General features: G+C 42.2%; 2 protein-coding genes across 2 annotated transcripts in view; one reads left to right on the forward strand and one right to left on the reverse strand.

The window, feature by feature from the left end:
• Nucleotides 1–15,897, forward strand: part of kri1 (KRI1 homolog) — a 602,835-nt gene that overhangs the window by 157,591 nt on the left and 429,347 nt on the right. The gene's annotated exons all lie outside the window — the stretch shown is intronic.
• Nucleotides 11,314–15,426, reverse strand: si:dkeyp-69e1.8 (uncharacterized protein LOC100001340 homolog). Its single transcript, XM_049560772.1, has 3 exons — nucleotides 15,121–15,426; nucleotides 14,578–14,720; nucleotides 11,314–12,568 (listed from the first exon to the last, which is right to left on the reverse strand). Exons 1-3 carry the CDS (start codon nucleotides 15,143–15,145, stop codon nucleotides 11,714–11,716), a joined length of 1,023 nt encoding a protein of 340 aa, XP_049416729.1. The 5' UTR covers nucleotides 15,146–15,426; the 3' UTR covers nucleotides 11,314–11,713.

Consider the following 15,897-nt stretch of genomic DNA (forward strand, 5'->3'; position numbering starts at 1 on the left):
TCCACTGTGACGGTTCAAAGACAGAAGGATGTCGTATGTTGTAAAGCCCTCTAAGCCTACGGCAAATTGATTGTGATACTGGGCTTTATAAATAAAATTGAATTAAACTTAAAGCGATAAATAAACAGTTAAAATTGTTAGCCAAAAGTAGTGGAAAACAGTTGAATTAGTTAGCTAAAAAGCAGTGGGGAAAAAAACGGTTTAAAAAGTTAGCCAAATGTAACGTTAGTGGAAAACAGTTGAAATAGCTAACAACAAGCAGAAAAACAGTTTAAAAATTTTTCTAAAAGTAGTGGAAAACAGTTGAAATACGTAGCCAAAAGTAACAGAAAACAGGTAAATAGTTGGCTAAAAAGTAGAAGGAAACAGTTTAAAAAGTTAGCCAAATGTAACGTTAGTGGAAAACAGTTGAAATAGCTAACAACTAGCAGAAAAACAGTTCAAAAGTTTGCTAAAAGTAGTGGAAAACAGTTGAAACAGTTAGAATTAGTGGGGGAAAAAACAATTTAAAAGTTAGCCAAATGTAACGTTAGTGGAAAACAGTTGAAATAGTTAGAATTAGTGGGGGAAAAAACAATTTAAAAGTTAGCCAAATGTAACGTTAGTGGAAAACAGTTGAAATAGCTAACAACTAGCAGAAAAACAGTTCAAAAGTTTGCTAAAAGTAGTGGAAAACAGTTGAAATAGTTAGAATTAGTTGGGGAAAAAACAATTTAAAAGTTAGCCAAATGTAACGTAAGTGGAAAACAGTTGAAATAGCTAGCAGAAAAACAGTTTAAAAAGTTTGCTAAAAGTAGTGGAAAACAGTTGAAATACGTAGCCAAAAGTAACAGAAAACAGGTAAATAGCTGGCTAAAAAGTACAAGAAAACAGTTTAAAAAGTTAGCCAAATGTAACGTTAGTGGAAAACAGTTGAAATAGCTAACAGCTAGAAGAAAAACAGTTCAAAAGTTTTCTAAAAGTAGTGGAAAACAGTTGAAATAGTTAAAAGTAGTGGGGAAAAAACAGTTTAAAAAGTTAGCCAAATGTAACGTTAGTGGAAAACAGTTGAAATTGCTAGCAGAAAAACAGTTTAACAGTTGAAATAGGTAGCCAAAAGGAACCGAAAACAGGTAAATAGTTGGCTAAAAAGTAGAAGAAAACAGTTTAAAAAGTTAGGGGAAAAAGTAACAGAAAAACAGTTGAAATATTTAGCTAAAAGTAGCTGAAAAGAGTTAAAATGGTTAGCTACAAAGGAGCAGAAGATGTTTTTTAAGTTAGCTAATGTAGAGGAAAACAGTTGCAATAGTTAGCCAAAAGTAGAGGAAAACAGTTGAAATGGTTAGCTAAAAAGTAGCAGAAGACAGTTAACAAAGTCAGCTAAAAATAGTGAAAAACAGTTGAAATATTTAGCTAAAAGTAGCTGTAAAGAGTTAAAATGGTTAGCTACAAAGGAGCAGAAGATGTTTTTATTTTTTTATTTTTAAGTAAGCTAAAGTAGAGGAAAACAGTTGAAATAGTTAGCCCAAAGTAGCGGAAAAGACTTTGAATGGTTAGCTAAGAAGCAGCAGAGGACAGTTTTTTGATCTTTTTTTTTTTTTAAGTTAGCTAAAAGTATAGTAAAACAGTTGAAATAGTTAGCTAAATGTAACAGAAAACAGTTTTAAAAAGTTAGCTAAAAGTAGCAGAAAAATTGTTTTAAAAAAAAGTTAGCTAAAAGTAGTGAGAAACAGTTGAAATGGTTAGCTAATAGTAATGGAAAAAGATTAAAATAGTTAACCAAAAATAGCAAAAAGACTTGAAATAGTTAGCTAAAATGTAGCAGTAAAAAAGATGAAAAAGTTAGCTAACAGTAGCAGAATCCAGTTGAAATAGTTAGCTAAAAAGTAGTTAAAAGAAGTTTAAAAACTTAGAGAAAGGTAACATTAGCAGAAAACAGTTGACACTACATTGCCACCTTGATTCCACTGCCCTCTCTGGGGCAAAGTAAAGCCACTGCAGCTGCACATCTTCATCTTATTTCTCCTCCGTCCTGCCTGTCATGTTTACTTGATGTTTCCCTCTCTGCTCTCGTCTGCAGGATGCATGGTTTCAAAGGGACCACAGAACAAATCAGAGGCCCATCCCTGAGCACCAATGGCCTGTCTCTCATTTCAGATGGAGATTGAAGGACAAGTCTACCCTGGCGCGTCAGTGGGGGATCAGGGGGCCTCAGTAGCACCCGCCGCCCCGGGGCCTCTGTGTTTCCACTGCGTGGGAGCCGGACCGTGACACACACCAAACATGGAGCCCACCGCAAGTGCCTCTGCCCTGCGATCCGCCGTCTGGTGCACGCAGTCGTTGGAAAAGCCCAGAAAGCTTCGCCTGCATCCCTTGTTAGCTCAAGGTCGTGTGTGAGCGGAGTGTGTGTTTTGGGTTTGGCATCCTTTGAAAAGATATGACAATAACGGGCCCTTGAGCAGGAGTTATTATGTGTTTGGCTGAGAGCGTGAGCTCATGTTGCTGCGATGGAAGTTGGACGCTTCCCAGTGTTGTTTTGAGGTGCTTTGGGTTTGTTAGTCATAGCTTACTGTAAAGTGTCTCCTAAGACGCTCCTATTTAGAGATTGCTTTGTGCACAGCGGCTCTGAAGTGGTGTCACGGGTCAGCTCCTCTGGCTTTCCTGGCGGAGGAGGATGTGTGTAGATCTGTGAAAACAACAGGGCAACAGAAGATCAATTCCAGGTTGACGGCGCGTACTGTATCTGCGAGACGTGGCTCCAATCTTCCGTCTTGTCTGTCTCCAGCTCTGGTCTTTCTAGACCTCCATTAAGCTCCCTCAGCTTTCATATGACACGGCGATACCCATCAGAAGCTGCATGACAGCATATGGACCTGAGTGACATTTGATGTCTGTGGCAGGAGTGAGTGCAGCTCCTCTTTGTGTCTCCCATTCATGTGGTGAGCGCAGGATTAAGACTTGATCCAATAGAGCAGAAGTGGAGAGGAACGAGCTCGGGTCAGATCTGCCTTGAATTAAGTCAGTGTTGCAGCAGGAATAATACAATCACCTCCCCCCAAACCCTGTAATACTACTGAAGGGTAACGTATGTGTGCGTATTTGTTTGTGTGTGTGTGTGTGTGTGTGTGTGTGATGAGGTTGGCCTGCGCCGAGCCTGCGACCAAACCACAGGCTGGTGTCCTTTACAGAGAAGAGGGGTCTCTGTTGACGGTTCAAACACAGCCCACGGCCCCAGCTTCAAACGGGCCCCAATCATCGCACCCACTTACAACCAACGGCGCATGTCACTTAATGTGGACCACACTATTCATCAATTATGGTGAGCTCAGGGGCCATCCAACACCCGCACCACAGCTCCACAAGTAGTGAGTTGTCTTCTGTTCTGACTGAACCCCCCCCCCCCCTCGTCCTCAAAGCCCATCTGCTGCAGGAGGTGTGGTGTGAGACCGCTAACTCCTCAGAGCTGTCACACAAACAGAACTCGGGCTTTCCCTCTCTTTCTTTCATGCTGTGTTATCTCACCGCAACGCCAAAAAACTCCTCATCCTCCTGTGAATCTGGCTTCCTGCAGCGAGATTTAAGCTTCATAAATATAGCTCCTTCCTTCTTCCTAATGTAATTGCCATCCTTGTCCATCCGCACCCCTCCACTCATCCCATACTTTGAAACATCCCACAGCAGGCTAATACACTCGCCTGTTAGACACACACAAGTCCGCGACCTTACCCTCCTACTCGCTGTTTATCAGTCCCTTGGCAAGTGAACTGAGGCGAACTGGAACTCATTTAACGTCATCTGATTTTGACACGTCGCCACGGGGTATTAGTCAAGCCCAAATGCCTTTTTGGTATCCAAGTGACAGGACGTATGTTAAGGTTGTAAGAGTGAAAATAAATGACACAAATGTGGCGACCATATTTAGAGTTCCCTTTAAGCAGACAGATGACGGCAGGGCGTGCAAACCTGAACCAGACCACACAACATTATCCAAGCCTCACTCCTCCTCCTCCTCTTTCTTCTTCTTCTCTACAGTCTCTGTCCACGTGAGAACTCCCTCCGTCACATCTGGACAGGGCCTGGGTCAGACCGGCCCGGCGTGAGTGGACAAAAGGTGACTCTCCTGCCGGCCGGTCCACCCAGCGCACCTCCACTCGAGTCGTGCCTCTCCTTTCCCCAACAGCAGTTCAGCTGCTGGTCCATGTGCGGCTGGTTCGGTGTGTGTGTGTGTGAGTGTGTGTCCACCGGAGCCCTAACCTCAGCAGCTGTGTGTGATTTTGTATTCATGTTGTCTGGGGGCTTCTTTCCTGTTGAGTTTTTTTTTTTTCCCCTGTGTGTCCTGACACCTTGTTCAGTGTGGTGGAGACACGTTCTGGTCAAATTATGAATGTGAGCTGCTTCATGTCAGCGGCACTGTTTTAATATCTGAATTTACAGTCAGTGTGACAGATAATACACAGATACGATCTCTTTTAGTGTTTGAAAATAAGGAGAAAAGATACATTTTGTTATTATTTTTAAGCATAAACACGGATATTTTTAAGCAAATTAATCTTTCGGGCCTGCGTCATTTTTACTGCCTATTAATTTTTGGGGTCATGTGGAGATACTTTAAGTCAGTGATTTCCAATCAGGGGTACATCAGCTGTTCACAGGGTGTAAGTAGGTCAAGTAATTTGGGGGGAAAAAGAAATTGTGATTTGATTAAAACATATCTACATATTTAGTCGGCTGTTACACCTGAACACCCCAGGTTGCAAGAGTTAGCCACAGGTAGCGGATAAAAAACTGAAACCACCTGAAAGTAATAACTAAACAGTTAAAACAGTTAGCAATGAGAAGTGGAAAATGTTGAAATAGTAAGCTTGAAGTAGTGTAAAAACAGTTGAAAAAGTTGTGGAAAATGTTAAAATGGCTAAATGTAATGAATAAATGATTAATATAGCTTAAAGTAATGAATTCACAATTACAGAAATAGTTTGCTAAAAGTACCATTTGCGGAAAAACTGTTAAAATAGTTAACTAACAATAGCAGAAAACAGCTGAAATAGTTAGCTAACAGTAGCAGAAAATGTTGAAATAGCTAAGAGTAATGAATAAATGTTTAATATAGCTTAAAGTGATGAATTCACAGTTGAAATTAATGCTGAAAGTAGCAGAAAAACAATTGAAATAGTTAACAAAAAGTAGTGGAAAATGTTAAAATAGCTAAAAGTAATGGATACATAATTGAAATAGCTAAAAGTAATGAATTTACAGTTCTAGAAATAGTTAGCTAAAAGTACCATTTGCGGAAAAACAGTTAAAAAAGTTAGCTAACAGTAGCGGAAAACAGTTGAAATAATTAGCTAACAGTAGCGGAGATGTCGAAATAGCTAGGAGTAGGCTAATGAATTCACAGTTGAAATAGTTAGCCACAAGTACCGTTAAAGAAAAAACTGTTAAATCTGTTAGCTAAAAGTAGCAGAAAACAGTTGAAATAGTTAAAAGTAAGGGAGAAATAATTGAAATAACTACAAGTAATGAATTCACAGTTAAAACAGTTAACTAAAGATAGTGGAAAAACAGTTGACATAGTTTGCTAAAAGTCTCGTTAGTGGAAAATGTTGACATAGCTAAAAGTATTGAATTCACTGTTAAAATAGTTAGCTAAAGTAGTGGAAAAGGTTAACATAGCTTAAGGTTATGAAGTCATAGTTGAAATCGTTAAAAGTAACGGAAAACTGTTAAAGGATAGGAAAACAGTTTTATTTGGCAGAAAAGCAGTGGCAGGGTGCTGGGATGCACTTCATCCAAGTGCTTCATGAAAAAGCACTCCTTTTGTTTCCAAGACAATAATAACTTGACATCAACATTAGCTAGGTAGCTAACGTAACCCTGCATTAACAGAGGGTTGACTACACAGTTAACGACAGGCTTAAAACACGTATGGTGATAAAAGCACAACACTCCACCGGCCGATCTGCTCCTATAAATGGACTTTTCTGTCTTTGTCGTGTTAGTGACCTAGCTAAAGAAGTGGCAGTGACGTCAACAGTACCTATCTGAAAATTTGCAAGATTTTAGCGCAATTGGAAAAGACGCCTGTGCTGAGACAGAAAAATGCTTTGTGCACACAGGGCCTAGAGGAAAAAAAAAACAGCGGAAATAGCTTTAAGTATTAAATAAAGAGCTGAAAGAGTTAGCTAAATGTAACGTACAGATAAAATATCTAACAGTAGTGGAAACAGTTGAAATGGCTAAAAGCAGCATTTGTGGAAAAACAGCTAAAATAGTGAACTAATAACAGATAATGTTTCTGCCTCTGGTAGGATGATGCAAATTTTACCAGACCAACCTTAACGCTGACAGTTCAACTGTACAATAAAAAATACTATATATATAAACTTTTAATTAATTAATAGTGTTAAAGAACATCCAGTTTAATTCAGTTAAAATGAACATGTCTGGAACATGACAGGTGGTGCTGATGAAGGCGTACTGTGAGGGTATGTTTAAAATAATACTAAAAAAAAATGATTTAAATTTCAGACCTCATATTGTTGCTTTCCAAGTGTTGAAAATTAAAATAAATTTGTCCAATTTCTAAATGACTTGTGTGCACTACAATGATTAAATTAAATAAATGTAAACATCATTATGGTTTGTTCTTTATGATATTCTGGGTAATTTGTTGAGTAAATCCATGTTGGACACACACACACACACACACACACACACACACACACACACACACACAGTCGGATGGGGCAGGCATTGCTTCATAAACAATTGCAGCCACACACGCTCACGCGAGGAAGGAACATGAAAACAGCTCTAATGGGAAAAAGATGAGAGGGCTCACAGCGAGCACACCCAGAGAGAGGAGGAGAGAGCCGGCTGTTGGACACCGCTGTCTCAGCCCTGCTGGCACACACACACACACAGACACAGGCTGGGATCACTGCCTCAGGTCACACTGTTAACAGAGTCCACTTTAAGTGCTGTATGTTGCATATTATACATTTGATCTGTGGCGTTTGTTTTATTTCTCTCTCGTGGGTGTTTGGTATTGTAGAGTTCATTTTGGCAGTTGCTGTATTTTTGCTTTAACATATTGCTGCTGTCTTTCAACCATTTTTTAAAAGTATTTCAAAATAAAAACTTTTTTTAATTATTCATATTTAAAAAAAAAAAAGATAAACTAAAAAGCAAGACGGACCATATCACTGTCATTAATTATTTTTATTTTCTATTATTGTTTTTGTTCCTTTGTCAGGAGTTTTATTTTGGGGTGTTGTGTATTTTCTGCAGCCTAACTTATGGCGTAAGCTGATATTTCTCTCATGCAGAGCAAATTCAAGTTCAGATTAATCAGTTTGAAAAATTATTTCTCTGCATCTCTGCAGATACGATCTAGGTCAGTGAAAACACATTAAAAAAAGAAAGCTGTTATTATCACGTTAAAGACAAACAGTGTGGAGCGTGTAATGATAAAGTGTGATGTCTCTGTAAACCAGCAGCGAGGGGGAAGCGGCCCTGTGCTGTCGGAGGAAAAAGTGTGTCATCTTGTTTATTTTCCTTTGGTTTGCTGTCTTTTCCAGCCCATAGGGCGCGATGATAACAAAAAAATATTGCGGCGTCCACGTCTCACGGCGGACTTGCCCCCCAATCCGCCGAGGGACCACAAGGCCCTTGGAACAACATTTTTCTCTCGCAGGGAGAGGAGCAGGAGTTACAGCCTGTGTGTTAATGATGGCTCACTGGTGATTCCCTCACATGTTTGTTCAGATTTTGGCTTCGCTTATACACACAGGCACAAATCAAACTCTCCATCCCCTCCTCTCCCTCTCCGTCCCCGATGATGTCTCATCTTCCAGAACTGATATTGGCCGACGCTCTGACACTGAACTGGCGTTGATTTGTGCTATTTTTGATACTTTTGTGTCCCATATCTTCCCGGAGAAACAAGTTCCCCTCCAACAAAATTCTCATTAATTTCTCTCTGTAATGTGCCAACTCTATCACTGCTCTCTGAGTCTTATCCGCGGTGTGTATCCACTAAGGCTGAATAATATTTGGACAGGTGTTCGTTCATACACATTAACTTCAAGGGGTCCAGTGTGCTGTTTCATTGCACTTTCATAAAGAGAGCAGCACATCCTGGCGGGTGGACTCTTAAGCCGGGGCTGTGTACTGTAGTCTGTACTGTACGTGTAATCCCTGACAATAAAAAACTGTTTAGCACCAATTTTCCTTTACTTTTAAAACCGTCTTTTTTCTCCCTGTTTCAGACAACTGTGGAGGCCACATCTGGAGGACAGATGTAGTCCCAGAGCTTGTTCTCTGCCTTTGACTCTCGCTGCTTCTCACTCACTCTCTCTTTCTCGCGTCCTCCCCTCCCTCCCCTCCTCTTTTTGGGAAACATGAGAGCCGGGCTAATTCTCTTTCTCTCCCCGTCTCTTGCTCTCTCCCTCCCACCCCGGCCGGACCACCCACATTCGGAAACGCCTAGCTGTTCCCGAGGCAGAGCCGCCGGCAGTTTAGAGGGAGACAAACGAGAGAAAGGCAGAGAGATGTAAGGATGGGTTATGACTGACGGTTTTAGCAGAGTATCAATTACATCAATGTCAAAGCCATAACCTGCCATTGTGTGAGGAGGAGAGAGTCTGGGAGAGACGGCTGCTCTCTGAGTTCATGCAGCATGAATCCTGGGCTCTTATTATACACTTACTGCACTCTGTTTACAAAAAATGCATCTTAGAAAATAAGTGCCCTCGTGCTCTGAGCCTTTGGTAAACACTGGGCATCTGAAGATGGAAGGAACTCTCCATAACTTGATCACACTCTGTAAAAATGCATGACTTCAGATTCAGAGATCTCAGAGACGTAACAGTGAAAAGTTCTTGAAACAGCAGCTTTTATTTGCTTGGTAAGCAGTAAATACGTATCTCTGTTCACCTCAAACATTTCAGACTTCTCAAGTATAAAGGTCAATGTCTCCACCGTGTGGACGACTCTCAGTATCGCCTCTTTACAAAAGGGTTTTAACAGTCTGCAGTGCCACTCTCTATAAAGTCTTAAAGGAATACTTCACCCACACAATTACCATGTGCATATTAACTCCTCATCCCGTGTTGTGTTGAATTCATGAGGAAAATTCTGATGCCATGGTGAATGAAGAATCCAAAACCAGAGAAAATTCTTGAAATAGATGAATTTTCTGGTTATTTTGATTCTTTGTTCAGCGTGGAGGCATGTGAGAAAAACAAGGTTTTCTCCATGAGTGAAAAACAAGACAGGGTAATTTATATACAAATGGCCATTTTGTGGGAGAAGTATTCCTTTAAAGTGGTTAACTGGTTGTTACTGATACAATTTTAATGGTTAATAAATAAATCGTTTATTTATAGATCACTGATAATCCACTCATAAGGACTTTGTTTGTCAAATTGTTAAGAGTCTATCTGGCTGGTGTCAATCCTCCGACAGTGTGACACTTGATTTTTCAGTTGTTGGTTAAAGCTGCACCCATCAATATTTTTCTGTTAACACGGAATAAAATCAGGGCTCACTCATAAAATGAACCTACGGAGAATTATCACCTGACTCTGCACTTCATCTCAATTCTGAGGAGCCTTTTAGTGTTTTTCAGCTTGTTGTTTTGGTTTTCGGTCCCACAACTTCATTGTTTGGCTTTACTCTCACCACTCTAGTAGTGTCACTTTTGGCTGCAACAGGACCTGTAAACACACTGTAAACAATAGCCCCTTTTACACTGCTAGATTTTCCGTGAATGTTGAGCCGTTTTAACGGCAAGCTGCGAGTGTTTAGACACACAGAGCCGGATTGGTGAGTTGATCCGAGGTGCCCAATTTTCTGCCTCATAGGGTAGACATATTGGTGGAACCCTTTTTGGTTTAAAAAGAACGAGATGCCCTTGTGGGAGGGGCTGTTGATGACGCCGCACGTGCGACCCACTGGCGGTGGATAAACAGGAAACAGCAGATAGCAGGAATTAGCGAGCAGCTAGTAGCAAGAGGGAAACACAAACCTGACAGACACTGTAAAGATGAGCAACTGGGGAGACAAGGAATTGTGCGCCCTCCTTGTCCTCGCAAACGAAGAGGCCATTAACCGTCAGATGACGGGGACGGTGAAGGACGGGCCAACTTACGAGAGAATCGCCGAAGGACTGACCAGCCGCGGCTTCCCTCCCACGTCACTGTTTACGTCACACGCTGAGCTACACGTTTTGTTACTTGCTCACGCCCCCCATTGCCCCGAAAAAGGCACATTCTGTATAAACAAAAGTAGGTAGGCGGCATTTTGCTGCACTCCCTGATTTTGTTTTTATACTGCCAATGCTGAAAAAGACTGATTGGGCTTTCCTGCAAATTTGTACAATTCCTATCTAAAAAGGGCTAATGACTTAATGACTAGCTGGTGAAAATAGTGGAACATTTAGCAGCTAAAGAGGCAGATATTTCCCTCAGGAGTTGGTAGAGACCCAAACAGAGCTAAAAAGACAGTGAATATTGGAGTCTTGTTAATCTGGTGGCTCTAAACACAAATCCTTATGTAAATAATTACGTTTCTACATATCTCCTGAATGTTTAAATAGCCAGCTGCTTGCTAACTAATCTGTCTTCTGAACTTGAATAAGTAAACACTGACCAACGGGACCAGACTGGCCGACCCGTATGCTCTCACTCAGTGGATGGATGATGTCACAGGAAGCCAATCTTACAAAGGAGGACCACACTTGTTTGTTTTGCTATGGAAGCTAACGTTAGCTAATGTGCTAAAAAGTTAGCGTTGCAGAGAAATCCAATCTTCCTCTTAATCCCTCCCCAGTTTCTGATGAGGTGGACATGATAACCCTTAATACACATAACCTTATTCATCCCTACAACATGAAATACTTTTTCCCTAACCTGATATGAAGTGTGCGCTGCACATGTGAGCATTTTTGATGATGGCCTCCGTCCAGTCCTTTGGTCTTATCACATTTAACCATAGTTGTCTTTGTTTTTGTTGACAGGCAGTGGTGGCTGGTTTTGAGCCATGACTCCTTCTATTCTGGCTCCCAATAACACAACAAGGCAAACACATTTTAACACTCCTATGGAGCCTACAGCCCTGTGGGGGAGAGGCAGGTTTGGCCTCCAGCTAATAAAGTGACATCATTGTGACGTGCACACATGGGTGGTTTACCCAAGTGGGCCCCAGATAAAGTGCCCATTTTGGGCCCATATCCACTTGGTACCCAAGTAGCCCTAGCATAACCCATATAGGGCCCATTTTTCCACCCATTTACTGCCCCCATGGGCCCCACATACAAATGCTGGCTGAGTATTGTAGTGGAAGTCTACTTTATTAATCAGTTACATTCAGTATTTCAGTAAGTAGGCCAGATGAAGTAAGATGAATAACTAACCTGACTTAAGATGACAGAGCATGTTACACTAAAGGAAGATATACAACAGCCAAAGATGTTTTCTAACCTGGCAACCCAAAGTTATTCTTATTAATGGATTATTAGCGATCCATTAGGCACGATTTATTAACCATTAATATATAATACAGTATGCTCTATTAGAGAGTGGTCCCATTCCAAAATTAAAAATGAATGCGTTGCTCAGTAGTGAAGCATAAATACTATTTTGAAGGTGCTAGCTGTTAGCTGTTAGCTCAGTAATACAGCAGTGAGGTGACTTTAAGGTGCAGCTTTAGAGATAATAAACGAGATTATCTCTTATTTGGTTTTCTGTGTTTTTCTTCTTCCCACCTCAGTCGCCACCGACCCCACCGTGGCCCCCATAATACCTCCAAACGGCCCTCCGACAAACAGGCCGACCAGTGCTCCCAGCAGGGCCTCCCGTCGCACCACTCTGGGCAGCCACTTCACCCAGCTGGTCAGCTTCTCCCATAAGCCCCAGAGGAAAGACGGAGCGGGGGAGGACGGTGAGACGGCAGCAGAGGGGAAGATATTATCTACGTCCACGTTCAAGTCCCCAATGCTCCTCTCTGCCTCCTCCCGCACTGCCTCCATCTCTTCTTCTGTGTTTTCCTCTGGTTGTGAGTCTGTGGGAGTCGTCACGTCCTCTCCTCTCCTCCGTCTCAGGATCTCCACCTGCTTCTCCTTCACCCTCTCCTCGGCCTCCTGGTACAGAGGGCAGCTGAAGTGTTGCGTCCCACTCTCCGTCACCGCCTCCTCAACCTTCTCCATCAGCTCCTCCACAGCTTTCCCCTCTTCTGGTTCTCCACCCCGGGTCTCCAGGGTGTGGTAGCGGTCGCCACATCTTTCCACCAGCTCCCGGAGGTCCTTGCGCCACGTGACGAGGTACTCCTCCAACTGCTCGTCCTCCTCCAGCTCCTCGGTGTTGGTGAAGAGTATGATGGTGTTGGTGCTGACTGCAGAGGGGCCGAACAGCTCCGTCAGGGCGTCCAGCGCCTTGGCTTCTCCGTCAGCTGGCTGGTTCACGGGGACGCACAGCAGGAAGGCGTGCGGTCCAGGGCTGGATAAGGCGATGAAGGAGGATATGTGTCTTCTCCTCTCCTCGGGGTCGCAGTCTGAGCCGAACCAGGCTGGACTGGAGACGACCACCACCTGCCAACACGGGGCAGACACACAAGATTAAGATTCAATAGTTTGGTGAGTTTTCACCCATGGGAAGTATGATTTCCTCGGAAGAAGAAGAAGAAGAAGAAGAAGAAGAAGAAGAAGACCTAGGATTACAATAGTGTCCTGGCAGCTTAGCTGCCCGCACCCTAATAAATCACTACTGAAAAGAAAAGAAAATCATGACGGAGATGGGTTTGCATTTTGCAATGCAATTTAATGTGAGTTTCTTTATGAACACAGGTGTAGTTCCAAGGTGGCAATCTGAAGCGTTCTGAATCACCCCCACCCCACTGCTACTGTCTATATTATGCTCCTGTTATACAGTCATGGTTAGGACATGCTTCACTATAAGTTTCAGTCCTGCATTCAAAACTTTACTTTAGTAAAAGTACTGATTATCTGCAACATGTACTCAAAGTACTCACTACAGCAAAAGTATTGATTGTGCAGTAAAATGTTTCCTGTCATATCTGATGTTTTTGGACTAATGTTCCTGCTGTAGATGTTTGAGGTTGTGCTCAGATTAACTCCTTTACATCATGTTTGGGTTGTTTAAACTACAGCATCGTATTCTATGAGATAATCACATCACACGGTCCTGTGAGAACCATGAATCTTTATAAAGTCGGCTTTTCATGGCGTCAGAAAGAAGCTTTGTGACGACTCATTTTCCAACTGATCCAAGAGGGGTTTTTTTAAGAGTTTATTAAGGTGCAGAGGAATTTTCTCAGCACATAAAGGAACACTGCGTCCTTCAGTTCATCACAAACATTCAACATGAACACATCTGGACATGCATGACTTGGACAGGGAGAATATGAGAGATATTAAATGAGAGAAGTAAATGAAGCCTTATGAAGCTTTGAGGCTCAAATGCGGCGAAGACAGTGACATCTGGTGGTTAAACACTGAGCAGCCCTTTAAAACATCTGTAACTAAAGCTGTCAGACAAATGTAGTGGAGTAAAAAGTACATTATTTAGCTACATAGCTTTTTTACTGATGTCTGCATCCGCTGTAAATCCACAGTTGGAAGAACTCTGAACTATTGCAAGACAAGTTTTCACTGTTTCTCTGAGGCTTTTGAGACATTTTGGAAACCTGATCCAGTCATAGCGATCCAGCAACCTTTATCCTCTGCTGGCTAATACAAAAAAATGGCTGCTATATTTGGAGTGGTGATCGCAAACATGTTGATTTTATGAGTGTGGAAGATGGACTCTGTTCCCACATAGGACTTATGGTTAAACATCACCACATCTGGAGAGACTGAGAGTCTATAACAAGGACAGAGGTGTTGTGTTTAATGAGATTTGGGACCCTGAACTGAAATTCTTTCAGTGTGAAGGCTACTGTCATAATATTTTTTAGATGAAGCACCTTTCTGTGTATATCTCTCCTTTTCTCTATACGTAATTTAATCACTCTGACTGTGGCCACTGTTACATATGATGCTCTAAAAGGAAATCAACATATATATTGAAAAAAAAAGTACAATATTTGTCTCTGAGATTAAGCGCAGTAGAAGTATAAAGCTATATAAGATGAAGGTATTCAATAATATAAAGTAAATAAAATAAAATAGAAATAAAAAATGTGCCTCACACTACAGTGTTTAACACGAGTATTTAAAATATTAAGGATAAAATACTGTACTTGGAGTCCTGTTAAGATTTCTTTTGACACTTGAGAGAAAATAATCTTGACTTAAGGTTCACTAAATCACTTAGTGAGAGCTTTAAATCTTCATCAGCAAATGTCATCAAGTGACCACCTGTTAAATGGTGATCTTCAGCCCTGTCTTGTGATCATTCAAGATGATATCAAGGATTTATTGACCTCCTGTGTGCCTGTGTGCTCTAGTATGTTACATTCAGAAATACACAATATGCACGATGCTATAATGTTCACGGTGATATAGAATAAAGACAAGAATAGGAATGAACATAAGAAATGCGTATTAGTCATGTGTATTATACAGTATTTCCCTCCTACCTGCCTGCCTGCAGCCTCTCCTCTGTGTTTGCTGCACTCCTGGGTAACATCTGTGCCCTGTTCAGGGTCTTGCAGGCCCAGGATGGTGCAGACTGTTGATCTCTTTCCTGCCCCGGTCCGGCCCAGCACCACCAGCCTCAGCTCTGCACACAGCAGTGGAAAAACAAGCCCTCAGTGCAGTCAGATATCTATGTGTATGTCACAGCATGTGCAGGCCTGTGCTGACACAGAGGAGACACACAAGTTTTTAAAAGCAGCCTGGAGCCATTTTATGAAACTGTAGTTCTCTGGATTATTGTGTCTTCCTCCTGAAAGTGACAGACTGTGTGTTAATGTAGTCAGCTGATTCCAATGCGCTGTCATGCACTCTGACAGTAACAGTAACAGTAACGGGCAGCGCCCTGTGCAGCTGTTGTCTCGCAGATAAACACCGTGAACGCGCAGCGGGACGCCGCCCCTGCTGCTGTACCGCCACTTCTCCTCTGACCCCGCAGATAAAACCATGTTAAACATGTTCAATAAAACATAAAGTGATCAGTTTACCTGAGTGTGCTGCAGATGTGGACATGTCTGCTCCTGATCGCTGCAGGGTTTAGTGTTGAATCAGAGGATGGTCCCACTTCCTCCTTCCTGCCTCTGACACCAACTGGACTCAGCCTGACTGTAACAGAGGCGAACACAGCTCCATCTGTGGTGGAGGCTGATGTAGGGCGGCTCACACCCGGACCTGGGAACCGCCCCGGGTCTGATGATGTCACATGAGTCAAATGTTTTCTTACCATAGAAGAAAGTTTCCACCCACTGGACTTTTTATTTTAACACTGAATCACAACGCATAAAGAATTTGATATATTTAGATCAAGTCAGATATTAAGTATGAGATGATTTGAGAGGCGGGCCTTCTGTGGTTGTCATGACAAGTTTACAGTTGGTAAACAATGGAGGAGAAACTGGTGGTAGCGGTTGCTGGATACCCAGAGCTATACGGCCTGATGATAGACAGCAGGTTGTCAAACTGCCCCTGAGTCATCCTAAAATCTGCCTGTAAACGTCCATGATGGAGGAGAAGCTCCTGGACCAACTGGTGGTACTCCCCATGATCCAGCCTCTTTTTTAGGGTCTCATGTACCCACACAGATCTCTGTTTATCTGCTGACAGCCTCTCACCCTCAACCACAGCTACAGACAGCACCCTCTGCCTCGCACCTCATGTTTCGCAACCTGCAAAATGCTTTCTGTGATCAAGGCCTCATGATGTGATGCTAAGGGTGTCATCATCCATGTGGGGCACCACCAATGGGGTAGGATAAAAAATCAAAA

This window comes from Epinephelus fuscoguttatus, linkage group LG19 (genome assembly GCF_011397635.1).
Source record: "Epinephelus fuscoguttatus linkage group LG19, E.fuscoguttatus.final_Chr_v1".
NCBI classification, from domain to species: Eukaryota; Metazoa; Chordata; class Actinopteri; order Perciformes; family Serranidae; genus Epinephelus; species Epinephelus fuscoguttatus.

Coding starts and splice junctions, on each gene's coding strand:
- si:dkeyp-69e1.8 (XM_049560772.1), bottom strand. CDS start 15,145: ATGTCCACATCTGCAGCACACTCAG. Junction 14,721..15,120: donor CACATCTGCAGCACACTCAG/GTAAACTGATCA, acceptor TGCTGTGTGCAG/AGCTGAGGCTGGTGGTGCTG. Junction 12,569..14,577: donor GAGAGGCTGCAGGCAGGCAG/GTAGGAGGGAAA, acceptor CCGTGTTGGCAG/GTGGTGGTCGTCTCCAGTCC.